The 17507-nt window shown below is 39.7% G+C and overlaps 2 protein-coding genes across 3 annotated transcripts; both read left to right on the forward strand.

Annotated features, from left to right (window-relative positions):
• Nucleotides 1-8063: 8063 nt before the first annotated feature.
• On the forward strand, nucleotides 8064-11177 carry LOC143140960 (XK-related protein 8-like). Its single transcript, XM_076302135.1, has 3 exons — nucleotides 8064-8635; nucleotides 9094-9281; nucleotides 9719-11177. The coding sequence occupies exons 1-3, from the start codon at nucleotides 8313-8315 to the stop codon at nucleotides 10462-10464; spliced, it is 1257 nt and encodes a 418-aa protein (XP_076158250.1). The 5' UTR covers nucleotides 8064-8312; the 3' UTR covers nucleotides 10465-11177.
• A 421-nt stretch (nucleotides 11178-11598) lies between these two features.
• Nucleotides 11599-16146, forward strand: LOC143140963 (XK-related protein 8-like). Of its 2 annotated transcripts, none has more exons than XM_076302136.1 (3): nucleotides 11599-12169; nucleotides 12674-12870; nucleotides 14834-16146. In XM_076302136.1, the coding sequence occupies exons 1-3, from the start codon at nucleotides 11844-11846 to the stop codon at nucleotides 15673-15675; spliced, it is 1365 nt and encodes a 454-aa protein (XP_076158251.1). In that variant the 5' UTR covers nucleotides 11599-11843; the 3' UTR covers nucleotides 15676-16146. The 2 variants fall into 2 exon arrangements, with proteins under 2 accessions (XP_076158251.1, XP_076158252.1); XM_076302137.1 differs by having other exon boundaries at nucleotides 11599-11897.
• Nucleotides 16147-17507: the final 1361 nt, after the last annotated feature.

Below are 17507 nucleotides of genomic sequence, written 5' to 3' on the forward strand. Positions count from 1 at the left end.
TTTTTATTCATACCATCAGCCGACCAGTAGGCACGGCTGAAGTGCCCTTGAGCAAGGCACCTAACCCCTCACTGCTCCCTGAGCACCGCTGTTGTAGCAGGCAGCGCACTGCGCCGGGATTAGTGTGTGCTTCACCTCACTGTGTTCACTGTGTGCTGAGTGTGTTTCTCTAATTCAGTGTTTTTCAACCTTTTTTGTGCCACGGCACACTTTTGACACTTAAAATGTCCCACGGCACACTAACATCCTAGAAAAAATAAACATACCATAGCCTAAAATTTCAAATAATACACAGATATGGCCTTATTATGGATTCTATGCAAGACCTGCTCAATAAAACAAGTGCCCTCTGTTTCATTTGTAGGTGACTATATCTAATTTAATTGTTGTTATGAACTGGATATGTGATGATTCTGTGAATACTGGATATGGGCCCCCCGTTGTACAATGCCTGCATACCACAAATAGTGCAATCATACAATCAATGAGAGCATGTGGTTATAAATTCTTTGATGCAACAGTTGCTTTTCTGGACCAGTGAGTGACATTTGGGTAATTTTCTGCGGCACACCTGATGATCTCTCACGGCACACTAGTGTGCCCCGGCACAGTGGTTGAAAAACACTGCTCTAATTCATGGATTGGGATAAATGCAGAGACCAAATTTCCCTCACGGGATCAAAAGAATATATATACTTACTTATACTTATACTTATACTTGTGATGGCTTGTGTTTGATACGAAAACACAATTTTTACAAAGGTGTAAAAAGTTAAGCAAGGTGTGTTGGCTTTTGCAAGAGAACTAGAATGTTTTGCTGATTGGGTGAAAGGTTTTCCTATTTGTGTGTAGAGTTTTGCAAAAAAAGCCATAATTACAAAAAATGTGCTTAAGCAATCAGAAAAAACTGTAATTGTCTAAATCATTTTTGTTTAGACAGCTTCAACAGAAGTGTAATTTATTCATATAAATTAACAATAATGGTCTTTCAGTATAATGGGTACTACTAGCTATCTCAGTTTGTACACATGCTGTACAGTGGACAAATAGCGAAAAAGATGTCTTAACCAGTGAAACACTGTTGATAGGATTGGTGATTTCAGATCAATCACCATGCCCAGTCAGGACAAAAGTGCTGTCCTTATGTCCAAACATCATGGGTGTGCTGTGCTTGAGATGGGCTTAGGTCTATCTGCAGCTGACAGACTAAACCAGCTGATTGCCAATTTGAACAACACTTAAGCCAATAAATCAGCTAATTAATGATCACATGTCGTGAAGGAATGACTTCCACCTCTGCTAGCTCCCAAGGGGAGGGGTTATGCTAGAGGGTACACATTGCATTATCAATACCCCTTTTCTTAACTGCCCTAAATGCTGAGCACAAATATAATATTAAGTCCCGTTTAGTTGTCAAAGCACATTGTGTCTATGTATGCCATATGAAATGTGCTATATAAATAAATAAACTGACTTGACTTGTCTAACTCCACAATTCAGTACTACACAGTCGACAGTCTTTTCAGATGATTCAGGAATAGCCTAGTTCTGTAAACATACAGGGATCCAAACTTCAAGTATTGGTGTTTATTTACACACATCAAAACAAACACAAGTGTGTTTTTCCAAGTCAAAACACAAAATAGCAATTTCACTGTGACAAAACAAATCAGTCTACATCGGGTCGTCTCTCTCAAAATCCGTCTACATCACATGCAATGTCCTAGTCCAAATAGGAAAAATATATTCTGGAATGACGTATCCAGGCCTGACATGACAATATCCCCACATGTAGACTGTTTTTTTGTCTGTAAAAGGGCTATTCCTTTCTCTTCTCACTCTTCCTGCTCCCTCCATTGTACCCATTGTACTTTACCTGTGGCTTATTTATTGTGCTTAGGCTGATTGCAAAGTGAACTAATTATCTAAAACAGTTTTCACATGAGAAGTGTGCCAGAGAGTTGGCAAAATAGTGTAAATAATAGCCATACATGTGTATGATTTGCCAGGAGTGTGTTGATCATTTGGAAATTGAGTGTAAAGCAGTGAGTTGTGTTTACAGTTCAGCAAAAAGAGTGCTGTGCAGTGAATTGTGCCTACAGTTGTGCAAAGTGTGTGTTAAAAAATTGCAAACTGAGTGCAAAGCAGTGTTTGTGCTTTTAGTTTTGCGAACTCAGTGAGTGGTTTTGCTGTAAGTATTAATAGTTTTAAAAATTGTGCTATAAGAATCACAGTTGTGTTTAAGCATTCAGAAAAAACTGTAAGATGGTAGCGACATCTTCTGGTCAGCAAGCAGTGTTGCACTATCCCGTTTCCTTCTATTGAGTTAGACACTTACTGACAAACTTAGACAAACTAAGTAGAAGTGCAGGTGAAGCAGATCCCAGTTTGCATCTTACAGTTTTTTCTGAATGCTTAAACACATTTTTTGTAACTATGGCTTTTTTTGCAAAACTCTACACACAAATGGCAAAACCACTCACTGAGTTCGCAAAACTAAAAGCACAAACACGGCTTTGCACTCAGTTTGCAATTTTGTAACACACACTTTGCACAACTGTAGGCACAATGGCTATTATTTACACTATTTTGCCAACTCTCTGGCACACTTTCTCATGTGAAAACAGTTTTAGATAATTAGTTCACTTTGCAATCAGCCTAAGCACTATAAATAAGCCACAGGTAATGTACAATGGAGTGAGCAGGAAGAGTGAGAAGAGAAAGAAATAGCCCTTTTACAGACAAAAAAACAGTCTACATGTGGGGATATTGTCATGTCAGGCCTGGATACGTCATTCCAGAATATATTTTTCCCGGTGCCTTGGACTAGGACATTGCATGTGATGTAGAGAGAATTTTGAAAGAGACGACCCGATGTAGACTGATTTGTTTTGTCTCAGTGAAATGCTATTTTGTGTTTTGACTTGGAAAAACACACTTGTGTTTGTTTTGATGTGTGCAAATAAACTCTACAGTAATACTTGAAGTTTGGATCCCTGTATGTTTACAGAACTATGACAAAAGTATGACCTCAAACTGACATAGTCTACCTTGTGCACAGAGAAAGCAAAAGCCAGATGTGTTTTATATTCATACCATCAGTGTGTTGTTGGCACATTGTGTGCTTACTATTGTGATGGCTTGTGTTTACTGTTAGATACGAAAACACCATTTTTACGAAGGTGTGAAGAGTTACAGTTTTTTACAATTGTTTACACACGTTTTCAAAACTCTGTGTCTATTTTTCAAAACTCCACACACAAAACCCACAACTGCTCACACAAAATGCAAAATGCCTCAAATCTCCAGCAAAATGACACACTACATTCAAAATGTCAAAAACACATGTTTAAATCAAACATTCGCCTCACATTACAAACACTTTTGTCAAAATATGACATTTTGGATACATCATATACACACTGTTGCTCAAAACCTAACGCTCTTCTGTCTTTCATAGGCTTTATGTATTTCATTACAAGAGTGAAAGTTACGGTACAGAGAGAAGTTGAAATACACGGAATTATTGAAACCAAAAATAGTGATTTTTCGCAAATAATTTGCTGTTGCAAATACAGTATTTTACAGCAACAAGAACAAAGCAAAGCAAAATACAATGACCACCAGATGTACATGGAGCTCTGAAAAAGCTGATCTTGCCTAAGACGGAAATGACTGACTACTATCAAATCACTTTGCTTTTTCCAAAGAAAAGTGTGTGTGTGTGTGTTTATGTGTGTTGGGGGTGGGGGGGTTGTGTATGTATTCATAGGTCTATAGAAAAAATTATTGAGCTAATGGTAACTTGGGGAGACACAAAAATATAGTAAAAAAGACAAGTTTTACTGTACATAAAGTCGACTTTTTGTAGAACATTCCTTTCAAAATATCTGCATTGGTTCTGAACATTTCAACCGTATTGGATTTCAATCCATACCTACATAGAGAGTACAGTATGTCTACTCATAGGCCTATACTAAGGCAATGATTGGATGGTGTTCAGTAAAGTAATGAGTGTTTACACATGTGAAGAGAAAAAGTGAAGCACTGGTGATTTAGTGTGGCATTTTGATGGGTTGTGTTTAAAGAACGAAATCAAGTTACGTCCTGTTAGATTTTTGTGTGTTAGGTAGAAAATTGTGTGTGGTGTTTTGCAAAATGTGTTTTAGTCAATTGAAAACTGAGTCAAACACTGAGAATTAGTGTATGGTTTTGCAGATTTGGTGTCAGGTTATGCTGTTTGGAGAACATGTTTAGAAAATTGTGTGACAAGCAAAGATTTAGTGTGTAAGCAGTTGAAAAAAACTGTAAGCAAGGTGTGTTAGCTTTTGCAAGAGAACTACAATGTTTTGCTGATTGGGTGAGAGGTTTTGCCATTTGTGTGTAGAGTTTTGCAAAAAAAGCCATAGTTACAAAAAATGTGCCTAAGCAATCAGAAAAAACTGTAAGCCATCCTTACACTAAAAAACTTTGACAAGATTTGGGAAAGATTCTTGACAGATTGTAGTCTTTTGAGTAAAGCTTGAATGGAGGGCTGTAGTTACAGTTTTTTCTGAATGCTTAAACTCTAAAAAAATTCTTATAGCACAATTTCTAAAACTATCAATTCTTATAGCAAAACCACTCACTGAGTTCGCAAAACTAAAAGCACAAACACTGCTTTGCATTCAGTTTGCAATTTTGTAACACACACTTTGCACAACTGGAAGCACAATCCACTGCACAGCACTCTTTTTGCGGAACTGTAAACACAACTCACTGCTTTACACTCAATTTCCAAATGATCAACACACTCCTAGCAAATCTATACACATTATTTTCACTATTTACCCTATTTTGCCAACTCTCTGGCACACTTTCTCATGTGAAAACTGTTTTAGATAATTAGTTCACTTTGCAATCAGCCTAAGCACAATAAATAAGCCACAGGTTATATACAATGGGTACAATGGAGGGAGCAGGAAGAGTGGGAAGAGTTAGAATTAGAGGAGGCTGAAGAATAGGACGTGGAGGTGAAGAAGTAGGAGGAAGAAGAAGAGGAAGAGGATGCAGAGGTGAAGAAGTGAGAGGGAGAGGATGACAAGGACAAGGAGGTGAAGTTAGAGGAAGAGGACAAGAAGGAGCAAGAGGAGGATGGGGAGGGGGAAGAGGAGGGGTAAGAAGAGAAAGAAATAACCTTTTTACAGGCAAAAAAATCAGTCATGTGGGGTTATTGTCATGTCAGGCCTTAATACGGCATTCCAGAATATATTTTCCTTGGTGCCTTGGACTAGGACATTGCATGTGATGTAGACGAAATTTTGAGAGAGACGACACGATGTAGACTGATTTTTTTTTGTCTCAGTGAAATTACTATTTTGTGTTTTGACTTGGAAAAACACACTTGTGTTTATTTTGATGTGTGTAAATAAACACCAATACTTGAAGTTTGGATCCCTGTATGTTTATAGAACTATGACAAAAGTATGACCTCAAAATGACATAGTCTACCTTGTGCACAGAGAAAGCAAAAGCCAGATGTGTTTTTTATTCATACCATCAGTGTGTAGTTGGCACCTTGTGTGCTTATTATTGTGATGGCTTGTGTTTACTGTTTGATAAGAAAACACATTTTTTACGAAGGTGTGAAGAGTTAAGAAAGGTGTGTTGGCTTTTGCAAGAGAACTGCAATGTTTTGCTGATTGGGTGAACGGTTTTCCTATTTGTGTGTAGAGTTTTGCAAAAAAAGCCATAGTTACAAACAATGTGCTTAAGCAATCAGAAAACACTGTAAAATAATTTTTAAAGAATCTTTCCCAAATGTTTTCTGATGTATTAATTGAAATATAAGTAAAAGTTGTTGAAAGTTGTTTTGAGTAAAATCATTGTCTTCTTTAGATGCAATAACTTGCAGATCGACACATAATTATTTCTTCATCTGTTGCAATTCTGTTGCAGAAAAAAAAACATGGGAACTTTAATACCATTGTATATATTGTAAATAAAAGTAATTGTAACTTATAATAAAAAGAAAAACTCATTACATAAGCATGAGTGAATTAAACAGACAACATTTTCAGCCATCATGAAAACCATTAAAGCACCCGTAAAGAATCACTTTTAAGTTGAGAAATAGATTTTTGATTCAGACTTGTGTGGCACACACAAATCTCCTCAGGTCCTTGAAGCTCCCCAGATTCTCCAAAGTTAAGCAGAGGCATGATGGTGCTGCCAAGCACAGATTTATAGGACAACATTTACAGTTGGTCCTGGGTGTTAGCATTTCTGAGAAAAAACAACACAAAATATGATAGACTGATTTATTCATGGATAACCTGTGATGATGTCCATGTCTTGTGTCAGTAAATGTTTTCATGCAGGCAGAAATCCACTTAGGGGTGAGCTGGGAGGAGGGATTTTGGTTTAGCATAATTTACATACAAGACTGAAAGCAAACATTGTATCAGGGTTGCATTAATCATGCATATTGTTTTGCCATTGTTTTCAACTTGCATCTCTATAAAATATCATAAACCTGATCAAATTCACAACTTACTGCAACTCTATGGAGTTTAAGCCATTTCCACATGCGGCTGCTATTGGCTTATCTGCATTCGATGGGCGGTGCTTCCAATGGGGGGGGCGGCGTCCCGAGGCACCTGATGCTAGAATCACTCCACACCCGCCCTCCCCTGCCACTGATACCAGTTGTTATCCGGGCCAGCTCATCCACACACCCCACTACTGTGTTATGTGTGCCTTGCTTCTAATAAGTGCAGTAAAGAGCAGGGGGGAGAACTTCAGGTCTCCCCTCAAGCACCGCCCTCGCCCTACCGAACAACGCCTTGGAGACGGAAAAGAGCCCAGCTGTCACAAACACATCTCGCAAATTTCTACTGCTGCGCATCCTCACATCCTACATGAAATTGTGGTATGGCAACTGCACCGTCGCTGACCAGCCAGCGAAGCGCATTGGTACAAAGACATCCACCTGAAACGCTGTATGGGTGTAGCATCCCCCGTGACCCCCACCCCTGTAACCCACTGTTTCAGCTCCTGCCAAATGCGAAAAGGTACCGGTGTCTCCCTGCTCGAACCTCAAGACTCAAGAACAGCTTTTTCCTTAGCACTATAACTCTACTGAACTCTAGGCCTACCTCTTCCAGATCCAAACATTTTTCGCCTCACTAAAATTGCACTATACCAAAGAACTACTATTCTGTTTTATCTGTTTTTATATCCTGTCCTATAGTGTTTATGTATTTACAGCATATTTTTATTGCGCAGTCTTGTGCTGCTACATTTGTATTGTAGGCCTAGCTACTGCCATGATCAACACTGCAATTTCGTTGTACTGACTCTGCTCTATAATGACAATAAACTGAACTGAACTGAATTCTGTTCATGAATATGTATTAATGTGACAATGTTGATTCTAGCTACAGCCTTGAATGGAATCAAAAGTAGGCAATGCAAATCCATGCTGTTGATTAGAAGTTAGATCTTTCAGCACCTGAGACACATGGCACAGGAAGTGCGTCATACCGGAAGTAGTATACTGAATATGCCCAGCCAATCTGCCCATCAGCAACGGGACATAACGAAAGTTATCAACACTACACTATACACTATACTCGACACACGTATGCTACTTAATAATAAGATAAATAAATAAATAATAAGTTACATTTATATTGCGCCTTCCTGAAACTCAAGGTTGCTTCACAGACCCATGCACACACCGACCACGAGTTGCTCCGAACATTTTGCCTCAATTATAGTATTTCAAATGTTTAAGCTGTTATTGTAGGCCTATGTCAAATGAGAGACACTTGCTCCAAAGCACTAATTTCGCTTTTGTGATTGTAGCTTTCGTTTCGTTATTGCCTATGCAGGTTTTGGTGACATTGTTAAAGGAATCACTTAATTGTTTACATGTTATTACATTGTTTAATTATTTTTAGGGAAGTCTAGTCAAATAGCCAAAACTGTTCATCAGAAAGTACAGCCAATCACGTGTATAGGTGGGTGTGGCTAGCACTCTTTGGAAAGTTGTTTCGGAAACAGTTTTGTGACAACTTTGAGAGGCGAGGCATGTGGAAGAAACAGGGGTGCCACTTATCCCCGCTAAAAATGTATTTCTTGGATATACTGGTAAAACGTTGTTAGGATAAGAGAGAATAAGGAGAATTATTTAGCGACTGGAGACAAGTTTGAGAAAAGCGCGTGAAAACTATGCCAGTGAAGCAAGGTAGTAGCTAGCTAGCTGGAAAGCACCGCTATGAAGTGATGAATGACTACAAGTTTACGTAGCAGGGAACCGTTATTCCACCATGGACTGTTCTCAATATTCATGGCTGGATTTTCTTTTCAGTGTGATTGGTGTCTGCGCCTATGTGTTCGATGTCGGTTCCGATATGTGGGTTGCCAAAGAGTTCTACTGCCATGGAGAGTTCATTTGGTTCGGAGTGTTAGTTGGCCTCATGGTTCTGTCGTCTGTGGTCATCCAGATGTTTAGCTGGTTTTGGTTCAAATACGACAGAGATTTAGAAAACTTCGAGGTGAAAACAGCACCAGAGAAATTTTTGTTTTGCGGCCAGAGGCGTGTGAAGGTCTCGTGTTTTCTGCACGTTTTGCAACTTGGATTCTTCTTCAGGTAAAAACTTTTCTTTTAAACAGAACGTAGCAGCTAAGCCTATCTTTAGCTCTCTAAACCGCAGTTTGGCGGTAACTACTATGTTATTGAGCTCTGAAGTGTAAAGTTAACACAATGACAACACAACGCACCAAACTGTATTGCTGTTAGCACATCGTGTAGGCTACAGCACAGCAGATACAGTAGATGGCTATTCGTATCCCGATTCAATCACAACGCTGTCTCTTGTATTTGAGCAAGTACTTCAATCTTTACACCTGATTGTCATGACTCGTATAGTGTTGTGCCACAGATTTGGGAGTTTAGATGAACAGATCAGGACAACGAAAAAAGTGTCAACTGACCTGGAAACAGTCTGTGTTGATGATTATAATTGACATATATGGGTGGAGCATGATAATAAAGAGTCCCCTATAGGTAATTTTCAAATATTTCTGTCGTCAATGATCTATTCTTAGGCATCTTACTGCCATTTGGCAGGGCTTCCGCGTGTGGTGGAGAGGCCAGCAGGGCTCGGAGTATGCCGTGTACCTGGTCCACGACCTCAGCATGCTGCGGCTCATCGAGACCTTTTGTGAGAGTGCACCCCAACTGACCCTAATGGCCTACATCATGCTCTTCACTAACCAGGCCAGGACCATCCAGTGTAAGTGTGCCTCTAGCCCATTCCTGTTCATAAGTCTAGGACCAGACTTAATCCCTTTATGGGAAATTGGCCACATACGTTTAAGGGTGTAACACTAAGACTCTTCAGTTGAGTCATTTGTGAAATGTCCGGGTATGCTGGCCATTTCTATGTGATGTGTTAAAGTGGGCTGTTGAGAGGGACCAATTGGAACTGTAAATTATCTTGCAGGTCTGCATCAGTCAAATACATATATGGCCTTTTATCTTGAACAGGAACAAAACTGAGAGGAAGGAAGCATTGCATAGACCACAAAATAAAAAAAAGTTGCGCTATTAGATGCCATTGTTATGCTACAGTGAGTGTAGGCCTACTGTGTAGGCAATCGATAGAAGATTCAGGGTCTATCAGAGATGGGCCTCCTTAATTATAAGTAATGAATTGTTTTCGCCCCTCAGGTGTGAGTGTGGTTGCCTCTACAACATCTATTGCCTGGATGGTGGTGGACTACCACCGTTCCCTGCGTTCCTTCCTCCCCGACAAGGCCAAGCAAGCCTGGGCGTCATCGGTGATCTACTTCCTGTGGAATCTGCTGCTGATCGCGCCCCGCGTAGCTTGCGTGGCCCTTTTCACCTCCGTCCTGTCCCACTACATTGCCCTCCACTTCCTGCTGGTCTGGCCCACACTGGTCCTCTGGGCCTGGCGCCAGGGGACCGACTTCATGGACAGCCCGGCCGGAGAGCGGCTCTACCGGGCCACCGTAGGACTCATCTGGTACTTCAGCTGGTTCAACGTGGCGGAGGGGTCCACCAGGGTCAGGAGTATCATCTACCACTCCTTCATGATAGCGGACGGCGCCATCCTGCTGGTCACGTGGTGGTACTACAGGGACACAGAACTGACCCAGTCGTACGCCATCATCATGGTCCTGGCCATTCCCGTCTGCTACACTCTGGGGCTGCTGTTGAAGACTCTATACTACTGCTACTTCCATCCTAAGCTGTGGAGACCCCAGGACAAGAGGGGCGGGAAGCTGGAGCCAGATGGATCTATGTCTGTGTCCTGTATGGCCATGTCCACACAGACAGATACTCCTCCTGAGCCGCATAACAAGAGAATGGCCAGACACGCCAGAATTTTTTACACTGCCGGTGTCGACACATCCGAGATGGGTCAGATCAACAGACGTGAAGGCAAAACATAGTTTAGATGGATGTTATGATGTATTTTTTTAATGTTTGTCTTGTTGTTACATGCCATTGATGCTGTTCTGCATGCTGTGTTTTCCTACCACTTTGAAGTGCACGATCAAATACAGTTTTGTATTGATCACTCACTCTTATGATTGCACTTGGTGCCAGTGAAAAGAATCAAATTAATTAGTAAATATCATGAAGTATGTTGTCTTGTTTATGCTCAAAGGTGAAAAAAAGGTAATATTCCTCTAAGCTATCCTTTAACATATTTTATACAAAACTGTTTTTTTATATTTAATAGTGTGGTGAAATATTTAAAAAGCTGGCTGCGTATTTTGTGCTCATCAGAAATGTGAATGTTATTAAACTATATTTCATGCTTTTAGTTGAGAATAAACATACCTCACTCATAGTTCTCTGCCACATAAAGAGAATTGTACTTTTAATAGTTGTTTTTAGATGTACAGTAGCTATTATAAATGTTGGCACCTTATGTGTGGAAACACAGGTTATGACCATGCTTTCATTCTTAAACATCTCCGTTGAAATGTTTTGTTTTATTTTTTTTAATCAACCACCGACCACACAAGATTGTCCACATTTGCAAAGTGTTTTAGGTGAATTTATGCTGCATGAGAAAGTGTTGTGGTGCACTCCAACAGTGTGATGATTACTGTCGTTCAGTGTGTGCATGACTTCCTGGAGCTTGGAAAAAAATAAACTCTCAAGCCATAAACAGGTGGGCAGAGTTTTTTTTTACAATGTGTAAAAATATAGTGTTAATAGGAGAGTATGATGTATCACATATCACACTGGTTGTGTGATTTGGGTCAAGCTGTGGATCAGCTGTCCACACATGACTATTCTCTTGCTGCCCATGAGTTCATAATCATATGTGGTGTTCTGGTTGCGATTCACATGCAGGAGCAGGACTGTACGTGAGAGCATGTGACCACATTCATGAACTTTGCACAAGGTGTCGTCAGAGTGGATTGAAGGATCTTTGCTGTCATGTTAGTCTGTGTGGTGTACCATGATGGCCTGTGATTGGCTGAGCTAAAGAATGTCTTAGGAAACGGCTGCATTATGTCATAAAGGGAGGCGGAGACACCTTGTCGGGATTCTTTGAGTTGTACTTTCTTTTTCGGGTTTGTCCTTCAGTTGTTCACACCCTAGGAATACCACCATGGAAATGTTAGCAGTTTTTTCCCTTTGGCTGTTTTATTTTGGGGCAAGAGGAAGTCAGTCTCTGCTCTGTTTAAACATATATTAGCCCTGGCTCGAGTGTTTTTTTATTTTTCTCTCTTTTTTAACCCTTCAGGAAGAATGCTTACAACCCTGGGTTGTGTGTTTGAATAAGAAGAGAAATTGCAACACTCAAGGAAAAATGGATGACGGCATCCCATTCCTCTATCCTTTTTCAGACTTTGGGTTGAACATCGTAGGTCTTATATTCTTCCTCTTAGACTTGATACTTGACATTTGGGCAGTTGTGACTTTTTATCAGGAGGAGGCATACGTCAGTATGGGAGTGCTAATCTTTCTGTTAGTGGGATCGTCCGTGTTGCTGCAGGCATTCAGCTGGCTTTGGTATAACTATAGCTCTGAAGAAGAGAAGAAAGAGCTTGCCAAATATATTTACCTGGAAAAGTACTTTCATAATAGAACACTACTTGGTGTACTCCATGTGTGTCAACTGGGAGTCTTCCTCAGGTTGGTGACTGTTAAAGTTCTGTGAATGTCTTGCATTCAGATAACCACTGACTTTGAAACTGTCATTTGATAGGATTTAGTGGTTGGCTTTGCAAAGAGGGCGTTTTGTTACCACATGTGTTGGCAGCGCATTGAGGGTTTTGTTCCTGCATTTACAGGAAAGCAGTTAGTTTCTATTTACAGTACACCAGCTGAAGTCTGACTGCAACGACACAAACATTTTGGTGTCCAATTCATGTTGTATTGCTGTATTTATTACTTCCCTCTGTATTGTTTGATGTGAAAAATGACATCTATATTGTTGCTGATTATGTGAATAAGACAACGTCATTACTGATAAATATAAGTTCAAACAGGGCCTACTCATATAGATATTTTCACTTCACTTATTTTCACTATCACTTCATTCATTAGTAGGTGGACTGGATATTCTTTTAACTTAGCAAAATTCAGCATTATATTCCTGCTTACCTTTGTGGCCTTGTCTCATGGTGTCTGCCGTAGGTTTGCAAGCATGATGGAGATCTCTCTGCGTAGCCTGACCAGTGCACAAAGAGATGGACAGAAGCAAGGCATCGCTGTCTTCCTGACCCATGACCTCAGCTTGCTGCGCCTCATCGAGACATTCTCCGAGAGCGCTCCACAACTGACACTAATGATGGCCATCATCGCACATAGAGAAGATGTGGAATGGGTCACAGGTAAAATTACAGGGCACATATTAACTATCCAGGGACCTCAGAAGACATTAACTCACAGAGTTTGAGAGTGTGCTTTTATTAAACATCTGGAATCGTCAAGCCACTGATGTCAAGGTCAGAAGTTGTGCAACTTTGTCTGTTGTTGAAAAGGTGCAGAAAATGTTGTCAAACAAATAATGCTTAATTAAAAACAAGGTGTTCATCATCAGCTTTCATTTCAATATTTCTCTGTAAATTATGTAAATGTATTAATATAAACAGAAAGTATTGAGAAATGAACACAGTTAATTGATTCTATGATGGTACCAGAAAGCTGGTGCAATCTGGAGTTGTGAGAAACACCGGATGAGACACTGCATGCCTTAGGCATGTACTGGTATTTCACATAGCTCATTTTCTATGAACCGTATGCAAAATGGATAATATAATAATGACTTATGCGAGGTGACAAGCAGAGAATGACAATGCTGATTCCCATGACTTATTATATACCTGACATACCTGAAACACTTTGCCTTCTACCTTTTTCTTTAGTCCTGTGACCAGATCTGTGTTGGGAAGGTTACTTGTAACATGTATTCCACTACAGAATATAACATAACATATTCCAATAGATTACTCAAAGTGATTAACATATTTTGAATACTTTGGATTACATTGTATAATATTTTGTTAACAGTGGATGAAACAGTGAGGTTATATAAAGTTGACCCATAGTGTCAACAACAACCCACAACCTGCTTTACATTGAGGATGGTTTTATGGTTATGGTTATGCTGATGGGATTTGGCAGACACCTTTGTCCAAGGCGAAATACAAATACAAAAACAATATAATATTTAAAATTTAACAGGGAACAGATTAGAATGTTGGTCAAACTATAATAAGGAGAATAGCAATAATAAACAACAATGTCAATTCAATCAATAGCCTAATAAAATAAGCAATGAAAATGAGGGGAAGAAAGCAATAATAAACAATAATGTCCATTCAATCAATAATATAAAAACAATAACATATAACAACAACAATAAGACTACAGGAGAATATCAATAATAAACAATTATGTCAAATTAATCAACAGCCTAATGGAAATAAAACAATATTATACAAATCATAATAAGAAGCGCTTAAAGAACTAAGTGCATGTTGAACAGGAATACATTGTGTGGTCATGACAGGTTTTATACAGTATATGCGCTATGAAACACTGTTAACGCCCTTGTGTCAAAGAACTTACAACAGAGATGCTTGTCTGCACATAGGCTAAACAAATTAATTTTAAATGAATTAATTTCAACAACATAAGGGGAGTTACATGCCTTTTTGCAGAACACTGTTAAGAAACAAGAACCAATAATCAGTTATTTATATGTTGTATTTTAAATACATAATCCAGAGTATCGGTACATGTATTCTGCTACCTCCCAACACTGTTTATGGTCTACAGGGCAGTACCAAGACCTACACAAACCCCCAAATCCAGTCTTTTAGACCAGTCTAACTGGTCCCTCTAAAATATCATCATACAAAAGTCTCCTTTGTGTCAAAGAGAACTTTTTCTCATAGAAAACAGGAAATTATTTTCTCCACTTACTATTTCTACGCCAAGGCCTTCCCCTCTGCTTCATACCCTCTGTATTCCTCTAGTCAGAGACATCAGGTCTGGTCCATCTGACACCTGACACTGGCTTTTGCACTTACATACACGCACTGTTTAGTTGTCTTGAAGCCTGACATTCTCAGTTCATAAGCTAACTCCTCCATGTGCATTTTTAAACAAATACATAGAAATATCATCTTACATGGAAACATCCAAGACCAGGGAGCAGACATAGGCCTCCTTGCTGTATACAAGTAAAATGTAGGCTACAGTTCATCTGTACTGTGGGTCGCATTTGCTAAATGAAGTGTTTCAGTGTTGTGCACCACAACTCACATGTTCCTGCTTCCTTCCCTGCAGGTCTAAAGACTTTGGGTTCCTTCGCCGCAATTGCCTTCAGTGTGGTCATGTACCACCGCGTCATGCGCTCCTTCAGCAAGGACAAGGCCAAGATGACCTGGATCCCATCTCTAGTGTACTTCCTGTGGAACTTCTTACTGATCGCCCCGCGTCTGGCAGCAGTGGCCCTCGCTGCCTCCACGCTGCCCGTTGGGATGATCGCAGTCCACTTCTTCCTCCTTTGGCTGACCTTTTTCCTATGGGCCTGGCGTCAGAAAACAGACTTCATGGACACCCCAGCAGGGGAATGGCTCTATCGGGGCACCGTAGCTCTCATTTGGTACTTTAGCTCGTTCAATGTGTCCAAGGACGACTCCAGGGGAAGGAGTATCATCTGTCATTTCATCATAACAAGGAGTATCATCTATCATTTCATCATAGCAGTGGACAGTTCTGTCCTGCTGGGGCTGTGGTGGTGGGACTGTGTTCAGCCTTCCGTGTTTGGCATGCCAGCATGGGCTGTGTTCATTTGTGCAGGTTCATCCTATATAGTTGGAACCATAGTAAAAATTATATACTACAAACTATGCCATCCAAATAAGAAGTCAGCCAATGAAGAGAAGTCAACCATGGAAGAGTCCGAAGATATGCTGCCGCCGGCGCCAGCGTGCCTTGGGGAAGAGAAGCCAGGTATGGACATGGTGGATTTTGCCCGATTTAAGGCACCATCACCGCCGTGCCCTGGGGAAGAGAAGCCGGGTATGGACGTGGTGGATTTTGCCCCATTTAATGCGCCATCACCTCCACCGAAGCCTTTGACTGGGGCTCAGAAGAGGATGCAGAAGCTGGCTGCTAATTTTTAATCATAGCACTGAATGATGTGTTGTTCTTTAAAAGCTTTAAGACATATCAGACACATTCCATTATGTGGGTTTCAAATACAGGTTTCTTCTTTTGCACTGTAAATTAATTTATACAGCTTTTGAGAAATTCTAATTTGACAATGTTTACAAAATCATAATGGTTTATTTTTTCAAGCTGTTTACTTTACTACAGGGATCACCAAAAGAAACAGGTGCTAGTAAGTCACCAACACTTGCATTACTTTGTACATATTGTTAGATTTTTAAATTAAAACTTCTAATATATTTTAATAAATGCTTTAATTTTTATATACTGTGAACGTGAGGTGTGTTTGGTTTGGGATAGAAGGCTATATACAGGGTTCCCAAAGGCCGTCACCGTCGGCTTTTAGATCTTCAGGATCTTACAATACAATTAGCAAAAGTTTTCAGAGCTCACATTCCTGTGTTGAAATAAAGCTGTTTGCTGAAGCTGATAAGTGATTCACTCATGACTATTAAATTCAGTACATAGAGTATAATACTAACAAACCACTGTAATCATACATGAGTTACCTACTTACCTACAAATTCAATCCCACACTAAACCATTGAAAATAGAAAGGCTCTCAGAGGGCAAACCTCCATCAAGGCCACATAGCTCTATGTATCCATTTCCTTTCTGTGATCCAACATGTTTGCGAAACTCCTCCCCTCAAACCCAGGCACTCTGTATGTTATAGGTGTTCTGTGTTGAGCTAAGCTTTAAATAAGTACCACACCTCTTCAAGTCTACACTGCAAAAACTGCTTATCTAACAAAATCTCACCAAGTTTTATTAATCTTATATCAAGATAAAAAAAAAAAACTAGTTGGTATTGTTTTCAGTATAAAGACACTTACCTAGCGCTTTCTTGTGAAAACATTTGACTTAATTTAAAAAAAGTTTGACTTATTTTAAGACATCTCATCCTGAAAACAAGCAAATTTGTCTGCCAGTGCGTTAAGCAAATTTGTCCTTATAAACACGCAAATTTGTCTGCCAGTGCGTTGAGCAAATTTGTCTTGATAAGACTCCTTAAAATAAGTCAAAGTCTTCTTAAATTAAGTCAAAATGTTCTTTTGAGAGGGTGCTAGGTAAGTCTTTTCATACTAAAAACAATACCAAATAGATTTTTTAATCTTAATATAAGATTAATAACACTTGGTTAGATTTCATTTTTTGCAGTGTAGACAACACAGTGACAGAGGCCGGCATGCTATCGAGCTCCATTTATGAATGTAACAAGTTTTCCCGGTGCCCGACAACTCAGCTGACCACTTCATGTGTTGTGTCTAAGTAGTAAGCATAGAGTAAGCACAGCGTAATAATTCCAGTGTAGGTGATCACTACAGTAAAATAATAATAATACAAATCACAAGCCATGCTGACCATTATTTAGGTTTAATTTACACTGACAGGCACGCCATCATCCAAGTACACAGGAAAACCTTGTTGGCCCTTGAACAGTATTCCGGTCCAATCAGAGAGAATGAAAATCAAACAACGAAAACAAGTTGAAAGAGGTTATTTAAAAAACAAAATGTCTCACTGTACATACGATATGGGAATCATCACTTCCCACACAGTCAATATGTCCCAATAAGCAATGTGCCTTCATAACGTTCTGCTGTTAACATACAAAGTAACAATGCATAACATGATGCACATTTAAGCAAAATTCCAATGGTCAGTCAACACTGGTATTCCAAATCACTTTTCCATAATGCAAAATGATTCCAAGCTGCTTTTTTAATCTCTTCAAAGAGAGGTGTTTCAACAAGGTGTTTTTCCCCCAAGAGGTTGCAGGTTG

This window comes from Alosa pseudoharengus, unplaced genomic scaffold (genome assembly GCF_046254945.1).
Source record: "Alosa pseudoharengus isolate Yale_2024_CS ecotype anadromous, Long Island Sound unplaced genomic scaffold, YU_APseudo_1.1 YU_APseudo_1.1_scf_23, whole genome shotgun sequence".
Classification (NCBI taxonomy): Eukaryota; Metazoa; Chordata; class Actinopteri; order Clupeiformes; family Clupeidae; genus Alosa; species Alosa pseudoharengus.